Source organism: Heptranchias perlo, chromosome 21 (assembly GCF_035084215.1).
Source record: "Heptranchias perlo isolate sHepPer1 chromosome 21, sHepPer1.hap1, whole genome shotgun sequence".
Classification (NCBI taxonomy): Eukaryota; Metazoa; Chordata; class Chondrichthyes; order Hexanchiformes; family Hexanchidae; genus Heptranchias; species Heptranchias perlo.
The window spans coordinates 4,289,156-4,308,562 of NC_090345.1; the positions used below are offsets into that span (position 1 = coordinate 4,289,156).

General features: G+C 47.3%; 1 protein-coding gene across 2 annotated transcripts in view; it reads left to right on the forward strand.

The window, feature by feature from the left end:
- The window catches only part of armh3 (armadillo like helical domain containing 3), a 172,504-nt gene that overhangs the window by 62,879 nt on the left and 90,218 nt on the right, over positions 1–19,407 (forward strand). For both annotated transcript variants that reach the window (XM_068001998.1, XM_068001999.1), the window contains 3 exons: positions 3,697–3,755; positions 4,487–4,552; positions 6,758–6,827. In XM_068001998.1, the coding sequence (XP_067858099.1) occupies positions 3,697–3,755; positions 4,487–4,552; positions 6,758–6,827 (195 nt within the window). The remainder of the gene's footprint in view (positions 1–3,696; positions 3,756–4,486; positions 4,553–6,757; positions 6,828–19,407) is intronic.

The window sequence follows — 19,407 nt, forward strand, 5'->3', positions numbered from 1 at the left end:
AGCCTACTCCGTCATTCAATTGGATCACGGCTGAACTGTACCTCAACTCCATTTACCTGCCTTTGCTCCATATCCCTTAATAACCCTTACCCAACATCGATCTCAGTCTTGATATTTTCAATTGACCCCCCCCCCGCCCCAGCATCCACAGCTTTTTTGGGGGAGAGAGTTCCAGATTTCCACTCCCCTTTGTGTGAGGAAGTGCTTCCTGACATCACCCCTGAACGGCCTGGCTCTAATTTTAAGGTTATGCCCCCTTGTTCTGGACTCCCACACCAGAGGAAATTGCTTTTCTGTATCTAGCCTATCGAATCCCTTTTAAACACATCGATTAGATCACCCCTCAACTTTCTGATCTCAAGGGAGTACAGCCCAAGTTTATGCAACTTGTCCTCATAATTTAACCCTGGCCCCTCCTTCCCGCCACTGTCGAAGGTGTTGCCTCTTTTCAGTGCTCTGGTTCCACAGCTCTGGGTCATTCCAGTGCTTCACCCGAGTGCCCGTTCTTTGTGGGTGAGCTTGACTGTGAGTGTCAGCAGGGTATTCTACCATGAGGGGCATCACCGCAAGCCAAATACCGTTCACACCCACAGGGGCTCTCTGTCGCAGATTGTGATCGAGAGCAGGAAAGCTGCTTTGACGTTTTTGCTGTCTAACCTGGGGCGCGGGCCGAGGCCGATGCCAAATACTGCTGCCGCTGTTTAGGTTCAGGCAGTACAGCATTGAGCAAGGATTGAACCTGCAACCTTCCTGGCCCCTGTGGCTCAGCTACTGCGGGATAAACTGCCTGATCCGCCCGGGGGGGGGGATCGTTGCCTTTAAAGGGGCTCATTGGCAATGACAAAATGTTGCTGAACCAGATTGCTGCTAGAATCATTGAATCACACAGCACAGAAGGAGGCCATTCGGCCCATCGTGTTTGTGCCAGCTCTTTGAAAGAGCTATTCAATTAGTCCCACTCTCTCCACCCACCCCTGCTTTTTCCCCATAGCCCTGCATATTTTTCCTATCCAATTGTCTTTTGAAAGTTATTATTGAATCTGCTTCCACCGCCCTTTCAGGCAGCGCATTCCAGATCGTAACAACTCGCTGCGTAAAAAAAATTTCTCCTCATCGCACCTCTGGTTCTTTTGCCGATTATCTTAAATCTGTGTCCTCTGGTTACCGACCCTTCTGCCATTTAAGACACTTTCTCCCCATCTACTCTACCAAAACCCTTCATGATGTGGAGATGCCGGTGATGGACTGGGGTTGACAAATTGCCTTGACAACGGGCAGTTGGAAAGATTATCTGTAATCACCAGGTATTGTTCTCTGACTATAAATGCGGTAACCTTCCATGGAATCCCACACTCGCCTGACGAAGGAGAAAGCCTCCGAAAGCTTGTGATTTTCAAATAAAACAGTTGGACTATAACCTGGTGTTGTAAGATTCCTTACATTTGAAAACCCTTCATGATTATGAACACTTCTATCAAATCTCTCCTTAACCTTCTCTGCTCTAAGGAGAACAACCCCAGCTTCTCCAGCCTCTCCACATAACTGAAGTCCCTCATCCCTGGTACCATTCCAATAAATCTCCTCTGCACCCTCTCCAAGGCCTTGACATCCTTCCTAGAGTGTGGTGCCCAGAATTGGACACAATACTGCAGCTGGGGCCTAACCAGTGTTTTATAAAGGTTTAGCATAACTCTCCTTGCTTTTGTACTCTATGCCTCAATTTGGAAAGCCCAGAGGTTTTTTACAGATTATGGTGCAAATGATGGAGAAAATAGTTATTTCAGTGTATTGCACGGGCCCTACTGGGTTTGTGCCACTAATTTCGTACAGGTCCTGACTTCCTTCAGCTTTCTTCCGCCGGCTGTGTGGGGGGCAAACCAGTTTGGTAAAGGAGTCATCAAACTTGGCGCTAGGACCCTGACTTGCATACGCAAAGGGTCCAACACCTGTTTCAGGCACGTGCCCTGGACCAATATGGCAGGCAGCGCACTTCCGGCTCAGAATGGAATATTTACATGAATGCCACCTGCCATATTTGATGCTTTCGCGCCCATTTTATGCCTGTAAATCGTCGTCGGATTTCCAGGCCTAAGTGCGCTCATCGAAACCCAGGAACGCCAAGAAACATGTGCAGGATTTCTTTCATTATCCCGTTTTCTTTCTATACGATCTCTGCGAGTCAGTGCAGCCCTGTCGGAATGGCTGCATTATGGTGCACTTTCAACATTTATGTTGGCTTCATTTCTTTGTGTAGATTATTGGGATCCCTGATTCCTGGGATGCGTGTAGAAATCTCAGCACAGAAGGAAGCCGTTTGACTCATTGTATCTTTGCCAGTGTAGCAGCTTTCGATCCCATCCTCCCCACCGTGTCCTCTCCCAGCAACCTCTTTTTTATTTCTTCAAGCGTTCAGCTAATTCTTCCTTAAACCTTGCGATTGACTCGATTTCAATGTCCTCCTGTATTGGAATAAAGCCTGCATGTTTAACACTTTGCCGGTGCCAGTTTGTTGACGGATATAAATGAGCCTTTGTTATTATCTCCCCGGGAGCTCACTGTGCATTTCAAGCATTGTTAAAGGGCATGGGGCAACTCCATTGAAGTGGCACATAATTCTAAATGCTGTAAAGGACAATAAACGGGCCTGTACTGGTGACTCAGTCTTTCCTTGTTATTGTGGTTTATGCATTCATGCTGCTGCTGCTGGAATGCAGCCAGTTTCTGTGCAGTGCCCTCTCGAGTGACATGAATTGTAAATGCTGCTCCGAGCCCGTAGTCTCCACTCATTATCTACAGCAAACAGTGACTGATCTGGGACAGTGGTAATCGCTCTTCTCATGTGCAAATGTAAAGTGATTTTTGTTTTATTTTGCAAGTTTCCCTCCCCCGTTTTGAAAACTCTGAACCTTGCGCTATGGTACGGGTTCCATGGGCACTGCCCGCCATGCAGCACCCCGCCCCAGTGCCCATTAATGTGTAGGCTTGGCTCAGTGGGGGCACTCTTTTTCCTCTGTGTCAGAAGGTCGTGGCTTCACGTGGCAGTTGAGCCAATAATCTAGGCTGACACTCCCAGTGCAGCACTGAGGGAGATGCCGTCTTTCGGATGAGACTTTAAACATCGAGGCCCCGTCTGGTGGACGTAAAAGACCCCACGGCACTATTTCAAAGAAGAACAGGGGAGTTCTCCCTGCTGTCCTGGCCTACAGTTATCTCTCAACCAACATCACTAAAACAGTTTATCTGGTTATTTATCTCATTGCTGTTTGTGGGATCTTGCTCTGTGCAAAATGGCTGCCTCGTCTGCTGAGAAAACTAACAATGATCAAACATCACAAGTAACTGGCTGTGAATCGCTTTGGGACATCCTGAGGCTGTGAAAGGTGCTATATAAATGCAAGTTCTTTCTATCTTCACATGTGTTCCTATACCTTGAGACTTGACTATTCAGCCGTGGGGTGCATTATAGCTGAGCCCAATCCTATTCCTATACCTACACGTGCACTTTCCAACATGGGTCATGGACAGTGATCAGGAGCAGAAACCTGTCTGATCTCCAACCCCCACCCTTCCTAGCTCACATTCAGGGCTCCCATTCGTTGTGTGGATCAGATTGTTTCCCCCATTCACTGCCTAGAATAGGTATCTCCCTGCTGCCTCGCACGTTTCTCCAGTTTATGCCGTCCATTCTCCTTTCAGATGAGCATCGGTTGAACAGTGCCAAACTCTGCCTGATCATCCTCACCTGTATCGCAGAGGTAAGTACAAAACATCTGTAACACTTCACCCCTATATCACTGCGAGCTCTCACAAAACACCTGTGACACCTGCACCCCCATATTACTGCGAACTCCCCCCAAAACACTTGTAATGCCTACACTCCCATATCACAGCGAGCTCTCACAAAACACCTGTAACACTGTCCCATTAAACACCCCTATTTCAGGTGCAACCCGCTCCCTCTACACTGTCCCATCAAACTCTCCCAGGGCAGGTACAGCATGGGTTAGATACAGAGTAAAGCTCCCTCTACACTGTCCCATCAAACACCCCCAGGGCAGGTACAGCATGGGTTAGATACAGAGTAAAGCTCCCTCTACACTGTCCCATCAAACTCTCCCAGGGCAGGTACAGCACGGGTTAGATACAGAGTAAGTCTCCCTCTACACTGTCCCATCAAACACCCCCAGGGCAGGTACAGCATGGGTTAGATACAGAGTAAATCTCCCTCTACACTGTCCCATCAAACACCCCCAGGGCAGGTACAGCATGGGTTAGATACAGAGTGAAGCTCCCTCTACACTGTCCCATCAAACACTCCCAGGGCAGGTACAGCACGGGTTAGATACAGAGTAAAGCTCCCTCTACCGTGCTGCAACAATATACTTCAGTCCTGTCCTTACAACTCTGGTGACACTTGCCCTATTCCGCCACGATTTGAACCCTTTCTAATTATTTTCTCACTTGGCATTTGTCTGCTCTGTTACAGGATCAGTATGCTAATGCCTTCCTCCATGACGACAACATGAACTTCCGGGTCAACTTGCACAGAATGGTGAGTATCGAGGTTGGGGCTGTACAGTCCGCCGCTGTAGAAATATCAGGCGATGTATTTACTCACCAGGCATTCCAAGGAGCCTGAGGAGAATTCATCATCAAGGGAGAAGGTAACTCGGCATAAGTACCCTCACAGGTCGGCACTAGTTAATACTGGTCAGAATACGGGAACACTGGAGAGTCTCTGCCCATCTGTAGGTACTTAACTGCAAGAATAAAGAAAAACTCAGTGAATACTAAAAATGATGCAAAATTAGGAAGTGCCTGGAAATACAGTACATTTAGGGTTCTGTGAGAAACATCAGCTTGTCCTTTATCAGTTACGGACTGACCTGTATTTCCAGCATTTTCTGCTTTTATTTCAAATTTACCTTCTCTTTTACACTACCCTTGGAAGAGGACAGCTGTTGCAGGAGAAGGAAAGGTCTTATTGGGACATGTGATTATCAGCCTCAGACAAAGCAAGTGCTTCCTATCCCAGGGATTGGTGGGTCTCCTTGTTCTTAATTGTTCTGCTTATCAAGGTGAGGAAAAGAAGATGTTCCACTGTCCCATCAAACACTCCCAGGGCAGGTTCAGCACGGGTTAGATACAGAGTAAAGCTCCCTCTACACTGTCCCATCAAACACTCCCAGGGCAGGTACAGCACGGGTTAGATACAGAGTAAAGCTCCCTCTACACTGTCCCATCAAACACTCCCAGGGCAGGTACAGCACGGGTTAGATACAGAGTAAAGCTCCCTCTACACTGTCCCATCAAACACTCCCAGGGCAGGTACAGCACGGGTTAGATACAGAGTAAAGCTCCCTCTACACTGTCCCATCAAACACTCCCAGGGCAGGTACAGCACGGGTTAGATACGGAGTAAAGCTCCCTCTACACTGTCCCATCAAACACTCCCAGGGCAGGTACAGCACGGGTTAGATACAGAGTAAAGCTCCCTCTACACTGTCCCATCAAACACTCCCAGGGCAGGTACAGCACGGGTTAGATACGGAGTAAAGCTCCCTCTACACTGTCCCATCAAACACTCCCGGGGCAGGTACAGGGTTAGATACAGAGTAAAGCTCCCTCTACACTGTCCCATCAAACACTCCCAGGGCAGGTACTGCACGGGTTAGATACAGGGTAAAGCTCCCTCTATACCTCTCTACCAGCGGGCCTCGGAACCAACCTCGAAAGAACGCTCACTATGACAGTTTCTTGTTTTGTGTCAAATTAGATACGGTTTTGTTCACTAGCAAGTTGATTGAAACTGCTCATACTGGCTTCATGGAGGCTCCTGATAGGCAGTCAACGAGAGACAAATTCAACCCAGAATAAAAGCAAAATACTGCGGATGCTGGAAATCTGAAATAAAAACATAAAATGCTGGAAATACTCAGCAGGTCAGGCAGCATCTGTAGAGAGAGATACAGTTAACGTTTCAGGTCGATGACCTTTCGTCAGAACGGGAAGAAGTTAGAGATTAAACGGTTTTTAAGCAAGTGCAGAGCCAGGTAAGGGGCGGGAGAGGGCCAGAACAAAGCGGAAGGTCTTTGATAGGGTGGAGGGTGGGAGTGATTAAATGACAAAAGGGATGATGGTGCAAGGCAAAAAGTGGGTGGTAATGGGACAAGTGAAGAAACAAAAACTGGGTCTAGAGGAGCTGGTCTGAGAGATGAACGGCAGACTCTGACACCCCTTCCATTCGTAGATCCTTGTCGAAAGTTGCCGCTCTTAGAGCTAAAAGGAAAAGCTGGAAATCGGAAACAAGACCCGGAAACATTGGGAATACTCAGCACGTCGATCAGCATCTGAGGGAGAACAAGAAATTAATGTTTTGAGTGGAGACCCTTCAGGACCCCATCAGAGTTCTCACCACTCATCCCCACTCAAAGTATGACTGTTCTCTTCTCCGATACAATCGACCTGCTGTGTTTTCCAGGGTTTTCTGGCCGCAGCTAGACATTTTTTTTTTGGTTGGTCAGTGCTTTTTCCGTAGGCCCTCAACTTATTAAAACAACTTCATTTTGATTGGAGTTGGGCGAGAATTGCAATAATGAGAAAAGAGTAAAAGCAGGATTTGAGTGTTTAATTTGTGAAGAGGTGAGGGAAGCGGTGAGGAGGCAGAGGGCAGAGTTCATCTCTCAGAAAGGGACCTGCATACTTGAACCTGAGGCCTCTTCGTGTTCCTAAAAATTGGTCTGTTCTTAACTTTTAGCCCATGAGACATCGGAAGAAAGCTGCAGACAAGAATATCCCCTCACGCCCTCTGGTCTGTGCCGTGTTGGGTGAGTGCGTCTCATTAATACCTTTAATTGTTTCTCCTCTCCTTGAATGACCAGATGGTTAAACAATGTCCTTTTTACAAAAAAAAGTAAGATTCGGGACCTAGCATTAACAATGGATGTTAAGAATACTGCCCGTTCTGCTCTGTGAATTGTATTAAAATCCGGGTAATCCGGCGTTGTATAGAGTGCAGATCGGTTCTCTCAAAGTCGGCTTCATTCCGAGGTATGAATGACCCGGGGTGTAGGGACCCCATGCCATCGCAAACCCTAGAAAATGTGCATCTACAACCCTGCGGCGGGGAGCTGGCCCTGCGGCGGGGAGCTGGCCCTGGGCGTTTGCACTCTATCGCAGTTGGGCCTGTGTATTCTACAAAAAGAGACCAGCGTGTCTGTGAAGGCTGACACCCATCACCAAATGTAACAGGGGGATCACAGAGGTCACTCTCCGCAGACAGGAACAAAAATAGATGAAGTGACACATTCAGTAACCCTTAGGGGAGAGTGTACATGGACTGTGGGAAGAGATTAAATGGGTGGGTAGAGTCCATGATAGGGGAGAGTGTACATGGGCTGTGGGAACAGCTAGTATGATGGGCTCAATGGCCTTTCCTCATTCCAGGCTTTGCTTTTTCCTTGCTTTTTCCCCAGTTTTCTCCCCACTCCTCCCCGATGGAGCTGACTCCTGTTGGGATGCGGTCCCCCCCCTTTGCTGGGATGCGGTCCCCCCCCTTTGCTGGGATGCGGTCCCCCCCCTTTGCTGGGATGCGGTCCCCCCCCTTTGCTGGGATGCGGTCCCCCCCCTTTGCTGGGATGCGGTCCCCCCCCTTTGCTGGGATGCGGTCCCCCCCCTTTGCTGGGATGCGGTCCCCCCCCTTTGCTGGGATGCGGTCCCCCCCCTTTGCTGGGATGCGGTCCCCCCCCTTTGCTGGGATGCGGTCCCCCCCCTTTGCTGGGATGCGGTCCCCCCCCTTTGCTGGGATGCGGTCCCCCCCCTTTGCTGGGATGCGGTCCCCCCCCTATGCTGGGATGCGGTCCCCCCCCCTTTGCTGGGATGCGGTCCCCCCCCTTTGCTGGGATGCGGTCCCCCCCCTATGCTGGGATGCGGTCCCCCCCCTTTGCTGGGATGCGGTCCCCCCCGCTGGCCGCTCTCTGATATCTCGAGAAAAATTTGCAGGGCTACAGGGAAAGAGCTGGGGAGTGGGACTAACTGGATTGCTCTTGCAGAGAGCCAGCACAGGATCGATGGATCGAATGGCCTCCTTCTATGTCGTAACCATTCTGTGATTCCCCAAATTGCCCATTCTTCATGTGTAAGGCCAGACGGAAAATGGCGGTAGGCTATGCGACTATTCAAGTGCAACTCTGAATCACAGTCAGGACCGGAAACCTGGGTTGATTTTATTTTCCTCTCGCTGTCCCAGGGTCACTGGGATCAATTGCAGTGCCAACACTGCTTCCTGACCAAAATCAGCTAACTTAGCTTCTGATCTGTGTGCCTCGTGGGTACCACACTGTTCAGATTTACTCGACAGGCTGCTGCACCAGATGTTCGTGGCTCGCTTGCATGTAATTTTCTTTGTCAGCACAAACCTCTTGCTATTTCTGGCAATATATGATGTTACCTAAGAACTGACAGACAGCTGCTTCGCATGAATCCTTAGTTGGAGTCCATTAGAGATTGCAGCGTTCGGGAATGCACTTCCCACAGCACGACTATTCGGCTGGGTGCGGTAGTAGGGGCACGGCAATTGTTCTCAGTGCCCCTGAGCTAGAGAGGGGTAAAATCGGTCAGAGTTCCTTTGCCTGATCGCTAACCAAGATTGAGGGTCACTGAATAGCATTTGAATAGCCTGCCGTCACTCATCACCTAGGTTCGCCCATGAAGAAAAGCCTCTTGCATGAGCCCACTGAGAAATAAAGACGTGCATTTCTACAACACCTTTCACGACCTCAGGATTTCTTAAAGCGCTTTACATCCAATGAAGTACTTTTGAAGTGTAGTCACTGATGTAATGTAGGAAACGTAGCAGCCAATTTGCGCACAGCAAGATCCCACAAACAGCAATGTGATAATGACCAGATAATTTGTTTTAGCGATGTTGGTCGAGTGATAAATATTGGCCAGGACACCGGGGAGAACTCCCCTGCACTTCTTTGAAATAGTGGCCATGGGATCTTTTACGTCCACCTGAAAAGTGGTTTAATGTCTCATCCGAAAGACGGCACCTCTGACTGTGCAGCACTCCCTCAGTACTGGCACTGTCGGCCTGGGTTTTGTCCTCAGGCCTTTGAAGTGGGACTTGAACCCGCGACCTCCTAGCTCAGAGGCGAAAATGCTACTCACTGAGCCATGGCTGACCCCTAACCGAGCGATGTCTGTGCAACTGCCATCCAGGAGGAGTTGGAGCCTTCAGGAGAGGGGGGGAAAGGGAGAAAAAGAAGAAAGTGAAGGCTTCAAATCATTAGCGATCACAGAATGCTTGTGGAGCAGCCCCGGACTTGATGCGGAACTGTGGTGACACCCTGTCTCATTTCACGGTGGGAGAATGCAGTTCATAGCTGGCTTCTGCACATGACGTCTCGAGGCTGTTACACACACTGACACCTCTTGATTGACGTTTCACATACCTCTCTTGACTGCTCTATAAAGGGGATGCGAATTCTACTGAATTATCATATAAATGTGTTCTTTGGGTTGCAAAGGAAGCATGTGTATTTCGGTGCCTGTGTCAGTATCCTGAGCTTAATGCAGCTCATTAGCTTCCCCGCTGGCTCAGTTGATAAATGCACGCTGTGGTACAGAAACATAGAAAATAGGAGCAAGAGTGGGCCTGCTCCGCCGTTCAAAATGATCATGGCCGATCGTCGGACTCAGTACCCTGTTCCCGCTTCCAGCACTCACATTTTCACACGCAGGTCCCAGGTTCAGTTCCAGGTCTTTGCCGAGTTACCTGATCTCGGTTAGGGTGGCAGTAGAAGTGCTACAAATATCCTCCGTGCCCCCTGAGTTACGAAGGGGAGGAATCGGTCTAGGCTCTATCTCCATTTTGATAGAGTAGATAGGGAGAAACTGGAGGGTCAGTAACCAGAGGACACAGATTTAAGGTAATTGGCAAAAGAACCAGGGGGTAATGAGGAGAAATGTTTCCACGCAGCGAGTTGTTATGATCTGGAATGCGCTGCCTGAAAGGACGGTGGAAGCAGATTCAATAATAACTTTCAAAGGGAATTGGATAAATACTTGAAAAGGAAAAATTTGCAGGGCTATGGGGAAAAAGGAGGAGAGTGGGACTAATTGGATAGCTCTTTCAAAGAGCCAGCCCGGTCACAATGGGCCAAATGACCTCCTTCTGTGCTGTAAGATTCTATGATTCCTGTGACTTCCACTACCACTCATTGTCTGGGCTCACTCAGGAAAAATGGCCACTGTGGAACTGGCCCACCTGCATGTTCCAACATCTACAGGAGTTGAATTTTGCATGATTTGTTTTTGTTACTCCAATGCTGTCCTGGCCAGCCAATCACCTTGCGTTCTCCGTAAACTTGATCTCATCCAAAACTCTGCTGCCTGTATCCTAACTTGGACCAAGTCCTGTTCTCCCATCACCCCAGTGCTCGCTGACCTACATTGGCTCCCAGTCCGGCAATGCCTCGACTTTAAAATTCTCATCCTTGCTTTCATATCCCTCCGTGGCCTCGCCCTCCCTATCTCCGTAACCTCGCCCAGCCCTACAACTATCCAAGATCTCTGCGCTCCTCCAGTTCTGGCCTCTTGTGCATTGCCTGATTTTAATTGCTCCACCATTGGCGGCCATGCCTTCATCTGCCAAAGCCCTAAGCTCTGGAATTCCCTCCCTAAACCTCTCTGCCTCTCTTCCTCTCCCTCCTCCTTAAAGTTGCTCCTTAAAACCTATGTCCTTGACCAAGCTTTCAGTCACCTGTCCTAATATCTGCTTATGTGGCTCTTGACAATTTTTCTCTGATTATGCTCCTGTGAAGCGCCTTGGGACAGTTTACTATGTCAAAGGCGCTGTATAAATGCAAGTTGTTATTATCTGATTGATTACATTCACTCACCAGAGCTGCACCATCTCTGTGACAAGATGATTGTCAGACTCACTGGAGATCCCACTGCGATCACAAACACATGGTGTTGCCTTTAAAAGTCCTTCCCACCACTTAATGCCTAGTCAGGCTCGCCAGCTTGTTTGTTTTTGCGTATATTTAAGGACAGCATAAAGCAGTAAATCAGGTGTAAACAGTTCTTATACGCCCCTCAACGATTCCTTCCCCATCTCCCATGGTGTTCTCCCCTCTTTGAGCTGCTGATTCACACAGTTATTCTGGAGCAGTTCTCCCGGGTCTTGTTCAAGTAGCCACACCTCGTCTGTGGAGCTAGACCAGTGAGTATCGGCAGGCTGTCCGAATGTGCCACTGTGGACAAGACAACTGAAAGAATGAAACAACTTGCATTTATACAACGCCTTTCACCACCTCAGCACGTCCCAAAGCAAGTTACAGCCAATGAAGTACTTTTGAAGTGTAGTCACTGTTGTAATGTAGGAAACACGGCAGCCAATTTGCGCACAGCAAGGTCCCACAAACAGCAATGTGATAAATACCAGATAATCTGTTTTAGTGGTATTGGTTAAGGGATAAATATTGGCCAGGACCCCAGGGGAGAACTCCCCCTGCTCTTCTTCAAATAGTGTCCTGGGATCTTTTATGTCCACCTGCAAGGGCAGACCAGGACCTCGGTTTAACGTCTCATCCGAAAGACGGCACCTCCGACAGTGCAGCACTCCCTCAGTACTGCACTGGGAGTGTCAGTTTGGATTATGCGCTCAAGTCTGTGGAGTGGGACTCAAACCCACGACCTTCTGATTCAGAGGCGAGAGTGACGCCCACTGAGCCGCAGCTGACCAACTGAGTCTGAACTCGTCCCCTTGTCCAGGGGTCACCGTTTAACAATTGGAAACCTCCCACCAAACCTCCTTCCGCTCTCTTTCCTCCCCAATCCCCCCCCCCCCCCCCCAGTCCAGGGGTGCTGAGACCCCTTGTAGTGCCCCAACCGCTGCCAGGAGATCAACTTGTCCAGCACAGACTGGGGACTGAACCTGAGCCTGCATGCTGCACACAGCTGATGCATATGCAAATCAAGTTAATTACGGGATACGCTCTCCTGAATCTGAAAAAAAAATTCCAACTCTAGGAGATTCAAAGGGTCTATTCATTATTGCTAGTGGTGAATATATATGAATGAATTATGCTAATTAAATCTAATTTGCCAGCTTGCATAATTAGGCTGTGGCCATTGCTCTGACGCCACACAGGAGCAAAACTGATTAGGGAAATTAAACGCTGTGAAGAGGAATCGAAATTATTCCAGTATCACGGAGATGTGATAGAAAGTGTTGAAGTACTTGAATAATTTGGTGGTTTCTTCATTTTTTAAAATATTCATGTATTTATATTGTAAATAAATGAAATCCATTTTTGATTTATCTTTTTTATTCAAAATGAGCTTACATTTAGCTTTCTAATTATGCCTGTAATACACCGGATCGGGTGTTGTGATGCTGCTAAAACACTGGCTGCTGACACCCCAGGAACATGGCTCTGTTTCCCCCTCCACCCCTAATAACATTGGTTCTGGTGTTAGACCCCGCTGTTGCCTTATTTTCCTATTTTCTCCCTCTCTTTTTTTCGCTGCTGCTGTTTCATGGGGTACGGCACCACGGCGGGGGGTGTCTGGCCAACCTCTGGTAGTCCAGCCAAGTGGCCAAGCTCGTGTCCAGCTCGTGTCAGCCGTGGCTCAGTGGGTAGCACTCTCGCCTCTCAGCCAGAAGGTTGTGGGTTCAAGCCCCATTCTAGGGACTTGGGCACATAATCCGAAATACGGCACCTCCGACAGTGCAGCACTCCCTCAGTGCTGGACTAGGGGTGCACCTCTCAGGTGCATGTAAAAGATCCCATGGCGCTATTTCGAAGAAGAGCAGGGGAGTTCTCCCGGTGACCTGGCCAATATTTATCCCTCAACCAACATCAATAACACAGATTATCTGGTCATTATTACATTGCTGTTTGTGGGATCTTGCTATGCGCAAATTGGCTGCCGCGTTTCCTATATTACAACTGTGACTACACTTCAAAAAGTACTTAATTGGCAGTAATGTGCTTTGGGAAGTCCTAAGGTTGTGAAAGGTGCTATAGAAATGCTAGTTTTTTTTCTTTCTTTCAAACTGTTTGACTACGAAAGACTTGGGATCATAGAATCATAGGTTGCAGCACAGAATGAGGCCATTCGGCCCATCGAGTCCACGTCAGCTCTGTGCAAGAGCAGTCCAGCTAGTCTCACTCCCCCGCCCTTTCCCCGTAGCCCTGCAAAATTTTTTCCTTTCAACTCCTTATCCAGTTCCCTTTTGAAGGCCATGATTGAATCTGCCTCCATCCTCGGGCAGTGCATTCCAGATCCCAACCACTCGCTGTGTAAAAAGTTTTTCCTCATGTCACTTTTGGTTCTTTTGCCAATCACCTTAAATCTATGTCCTCTGGACCTTGACCCTTCCACCAATGGGAACAGTTTCTCTCTATCTACTCTGTCTAGACCCTTCATGATTTTGAATACCTCTATCAAATCTCCTCGCAACTGTCTCTGTTCCAAGGAGAACAACCCCAGTTTCTCCAATCTATCCACGTAACTAAAGTCCCTCATCCCTGGAATCATCCTAGTAAATCTTTTCTGCACCCTCTCTAAGGCCTTCACATCTTTCCTGAAGAGTGGTGCCCGGAATTGGACACAATACTCCAGTTGTGGCTGAATCAGTGTTTTATAAAGGTTCATCATAACTTCCTTGCTTTTGTACTCTATGCGTCTATTTATAAAGCCCAGGATCCCATGTGCTTTTTTAACCACTTTCTCAACCTGTCCTGCCTTCAACGATTTGTGCACATATACCCCCAGATCTCTCTGTTCCTGTACCCCTTTTAGAGTTGTGCCCTCTAGTTTATATTGCCTCTCCTCGTTCTTCCTACCGAAATGTATCACTTCGCATTTTTCTGCTTTAAATTTCATCTGCCATGTGTCCGCCCATGCCACCAGCCTGTCTATATCCTCTTGAAGTCTATCACTATCCTCCTCACTGTTTACTACCCTTCCAAGTTTTGTGTCATCTGCAAATTTTGAAATTGTGCCCTGTACACCCAAGTCCAAGTCATTAATATATATCAAGAAAAGCAGTGGTCCCAGCACTGACCCCTGGGGAACACCACTGTACACCTCCCTCCAGCCCGAAAAACAACCGTTCACCACTACTCTCTGTTTCCTTCCCTTGGCCAATTCTGTATCCATGTTGCTACTGCCCCCTTTTATTCCATGGGCTGCAATCTTGATAAGCCTACCATACGGTAATTTATCAAACACCTTTTGAAAATCCATATACACTACATCAACTGCATTGCCTTCATCGACCCTCTCTGTTACCTCATCAAAAAACTCTATCAGGTTAGTTAAACATGTTTTGCCTTTAACAAATCCATAAAAGTTTCTCCACCACTGAGGTTAAACTGACTGGCCTATAGTTGCTGGGTTTATCGTTACGCACTTTTTTGAACAAGGGTGTAACATTTACAATTCTCCAGTCTTCTGACCGCACCCCCGTATCTACGGATGTTTGGAAGATTATGGCCAGTACCTCTGCAACTCTCCAAGGCTTCTTCGACAGCACCTCCCAAACCTGCGACCTCCACCACCTAGAAGGACAAGGGCAGCAGGCACATGGGAACAACACCATACCTGCACGTTCCCCTCCGAGTCACACACCATCCGGACTTGGCAATATATCGCCGTTCCTTCACCCGTCGCTGGGTCAAAATCCTGGAACTCCCTACCTAAAGGCAAAAAATGGCACATATCCTGGCGAATGGGAAAGATACAAAGATCAACAAAGGGTCACAAAACAGATAGTAAGAGCTATAAAAAGAGAGTATGAAAGGAAACTTGCAAGGGATATCAAAACCAATACGAAGAACTTTTATAGTTATATTAGGAAAAAGAGGGTGGTCAGGAGCAGTGTTGGCCCCTTAAAAACTGGGGAAATGGCAGACATGTTGAATAATTACTTTGCGTCAGTATTTACAGTCGAAAAAGAGGTTAGCATGCCGGAAATCCCAAGAAAACTAATATTGAATTGGGGACAGGGACTCAATAAAATTAACATGAGTAAAACAACAGTAATGAAGAAAATAATAGCACCAAAGAGTGACAAATCCCCAGGACCAGATGGTTTCCATCCCAGGGTTTTAAAGGAAGTAGGTGAGCATATTGCAGATGCCCTAACTATAGTGTTTCAAAGTTCTCTAGATTCAGGAACTGTCCCTCTGGATTGGAAAATTGCACATGTCATTCCACTTTTAAGAAAGGAGAGAGTGGGAAACCAGGGAATTATAGACCGGTTAGCCTAACATCTGTTGTGGGGAAAATGCTGGAGTCTATAATTAAGGATAGGGTGACTGAACACCTCGAGAATTTTCAGTTAATCAGAGAGAGCCAGCATGAATTTATGAAAGGTAGGTCGTGCCGGACAAACCTGATTGAATTTTTTGAAGAGGTGACTAAAGTAGTGGACAGGGGAATGTCAATGGATGTTATTTATATGGACTTCCAGAAGACATTTGATAAAGTCCCACGTAAGAGACTGTTAGCTAAGACAGAGGCCCATGGAATCAAGGGAAAAGTACGGACTTGGTTAGGAAGTTGGCTGAGTGAAAGGCGTCAGAGAGTAGGGATAATGGATAGGTACTCACATTGGCAGGATGTGACTAGTGGAGTCCCACAGGGATCTGTCTTGGGGCCTCAATTAGTCACAATATTTATTAACGACTTAGATGAAGGCATAGAAAGTCTCATATCTAAGTTTGCCGATGACACACAGATTGGTGGCATTGTAAGCAGTGTAGATGAAAACATAGAATTACAAAGCAATATTGACAGATTAGGTGAATGGGCAAAACTGTGGCAAATGGAATTCAATGTAGACAAATGTGAAGTCATCCATTTTGGATCAAAAAAGGATAGAACAGGGTACTTTCTAAATGGTAAAAAGTTAAAAACAGTGGATGCCCAAAGGGACTTAGGGGTTCAGGTGCATAGATCATTGAAGTGTCATGAACAGGTGCAGAAAATAATCAATAAGGCTAATGGAATGCTGGCCTTTTTATCTAGAGGACTAGAGTACAAGGGGGCAGAAGTTATGCTGCAGCTATACAAAACCCTGGTTAGACCGCACCTGGAGTACTGTGAGCAGTTCTGGGCACCGCACCTTCGGAAGGACATATTGGCCTTGGAGGGAGTGCAGCGTAGGTTTACTAGAATGATACCCGGACTTCAAGGGTTAAGTTACGAGGAGAGATTACACAAATTGGGGTTGTATTCTCTAGAGTTTAGAAGGTTAAGGGGTGATCTGATCGAAGTTTATGATATTAAGGGGAACAGATAGGGTGGATAGAGAGAAACTATTTCTGCTGGTTGGGGATTTTAAGAGTAGGGGGCACAGTCTAAAAATTAGAGCCAGACCTTTAAGGAGCGAGATTAGAAAACATTTCTACACACCAAGGGTGGTAGAAGTTTGGAACTCTCTTCCACAAACGGCAATTGATACTAGCTCAATTGCTAAATTTAAATGTGAGATAGATAGCTTTTTGGCAACCAAAGGTATTAAGGGATATGGGCCAAAGGTAGGTATATGGAGTTAGATCACAGATCAGCCATGATCTTATCAAATGGCGGAGCAGGCTCGAGGGGCTGAATGGCCTACTCCTGTCCCTATATTCCTGTGTTCCTAACAGCACTATGGGAGAACCTTCACCACATGGACTGCAGCAGTTCAAGAAAACGGCTCATTACCAACTTCTCAAGGGCAATTGAGGATGGGCAATAAATGCTGGCCTCGCCAGCGACGCCCACATCCCATGAATGAATTAAAATAAGAAATTTCCACCCTTCCCTCAGCAACCTAGGATGCATCCCATCCGGACCGGGTGACTTATCTACTTTAAGTACAGCTAGCCTTTCTAGTACCTCTTCTTTATCAATTTTTAGCCCATCCAGTATCTCAATTATATCTTCCTTTACTGAGACGGCGGCAGCATCATCTTCCTTGGTAAAGACAGATGCAAAGTACTCATTTAGTACCTCAGCCATCCCCTCTGCCTCCATGAGTAGATCTTCTTTATGGTCCCTAATCGCCCCCCCTCCCCCCTTTTACCACCCGTTTACTGTTTACTGTTTACATGCCTGTAGAAGACTTTTGGATTCCCTTTTATGTTGGCCTTCAGTCTATTCTCATACTCTCTCTTTGCCCCTCTTATTTCCTTTTTCACTTCCCCTCTGAACTTTCTGTATTCATTTTGGTTCTCACTTGTTTTATCAACCTGACATCTGTCATACGCCCCTTTTTTCCACTACATCTTACTCACTATCTTCTTTGTCATCCAGGGAGCTCTGGCTTTACTTGCCCTACCATTCTGCCTCGTGGGAATGTACCTTGACTGTACCCGAACCATCTCCTCTTCAACGGCCGCCAACTGTTCAATTACAGTTTTGCCTGCCAGTCTTTGATTCCAATTTACCCGGGCCAGATCTACTCTCATCCCATTGAAATTGGCCCTCCTCCAATTGAGTATTTTTACTTTAGAGTGGTCCCTGTCCTTTTCCATAGCTATTCTAAACCTTATGATACTATGGATCGCTGCTCCCTAAATGCTCCCCCACTGACACTTGCTCCACTTGGCCCGCCTCATTCCCCAGAACCAAGTCCAGCAATGCCTCCTTCCTCGTTGGGCCGGAAACGTACTGGTCGAGAAAGATATCCTGAACACATTTCAAAAATTCCTCCCTCTCTGTGCCCGTTATATTATTATTGTTATCCCAGTCTATATTAGGATAGTTGAAGTCCCCAATTACCGCTACTCTATGGCTTTTGCACCTCTCTGTAATTTCCTTGCAAATTTGCTCCTCTATATCCTTCCCACTACTTGGTGGCCTGTAGAATACACCCAGTAGTGTAATGGCACCTCTTTTATTTCTTAACTCTAACCAAATAGATTCTGTCCTTGACCCCTCCAGGACATCCTCTCTCTCCAGTACTGCAATATTCTCCTTAATCAATACTGCCACCCCACCTCCTTTCTTTCCTTCCCTATCTTTCCTGAACACCTTGTATCCAGGAATATTTAGTACCCAATCCTGCCCTTTTTTGAGCCAGGTCTCCATTATCGCCACAACATCATTATTCCCATGTGGCTATTTGTGCCTGCAGCTCACCAACCTTTTTTACCACACTTCATGCGTTTACACACATGCACTGCAAACCAGTCTTAGACTTTCTTTTACTCTCTCTTCGTCTGATCCCACCTGATACACCACTATTACTTGCTCTAGTGCTATTTTTCTCCCCCGATCCTTTGTGCCCCTTGTTTCTCCTTTCCATTGCTACATCCTGGTGCCCATCCCCCTGCCAAATTAATTTAAACCCTCGACCCCCCCCACAGCACTCGCGAACCTCCCTGCGAGAACATTGGTCCCAGCTCCGTTGAGGTGCAACCCGTCCGGCCTGTACTGGTCCCACCTTCCCAAGAACTGGTCCCAATGGCCCACGAATCTAAAGACCTCCCTCCTGCACCATCTCTCCAGCCACACATTCATCTGCTCTGCCCTCCAATTTCTGTGCTCACTAGCGCGTGGCACAGGGAGTAATCCGGAGATTACTACCTTTGAGGTCCTGCTTCTTAATTTCTTTCCTAACTCGTTAAAATCTGCCTGCAGGACTTCATCCCTCTTTCTACCTATGTTGTTGGTACCAATATGGACCACGACTTCTGGCTGTTCACCCTCCACCCCCAGAATGTTCTGCAGCCACTCAGTGACATCCTTGACCCTGGCACCAGGGAGGCAACATACCATCTTCACAGTGAAGTCCAGCTCTGGTGTCTCCTGGCTTTCGCACGTGTTAGTGGTTAGCGATCAGGGGTGGCTTTCCTGACTGATACCTTCTTTTCCTTTCTCTGGAACGTTGAGCCCAATTGTAGCCCTCTGCCGCCTCTCCCCAAATACTTTCTGAGATCATCGAACTCAGCAAATACTGGGGATGGAACCTGGGACCGCCTGGTCTGTTTGACCTCAGCACCACACTCAGTGCCTTTTGTGAACTAGGCTGTTGTTTTTTTTTCTTTTTAATAACTTTATTCTTCAGGTTTTCAGGATTTAGTGTCACAGGCGCCCAAGTACTGCAACTACATAGTTAATCAGACCTTCAGAAATGAAGTAAAGAGCAATTAATTCTTCTACAGGTTTCTTGTCTGACTGGCTCTCTTACATCTTTATCGTTAAGTTGATGTGAGTGTGTGTATTTATGACTTTGCAAATGGCTGTATCAGAGCAATAGCTCAACATTGCCTATAATTCAAGGGTGGCATCAATCCAAGACCACTCATCAGAAGCACAAATGTTGCCGTTTTGGAGAGATGGAGGAATTGGTGCTGGAGTCAGAAGAAGTTCATGTTTGGAAACCGTCCAAAATCC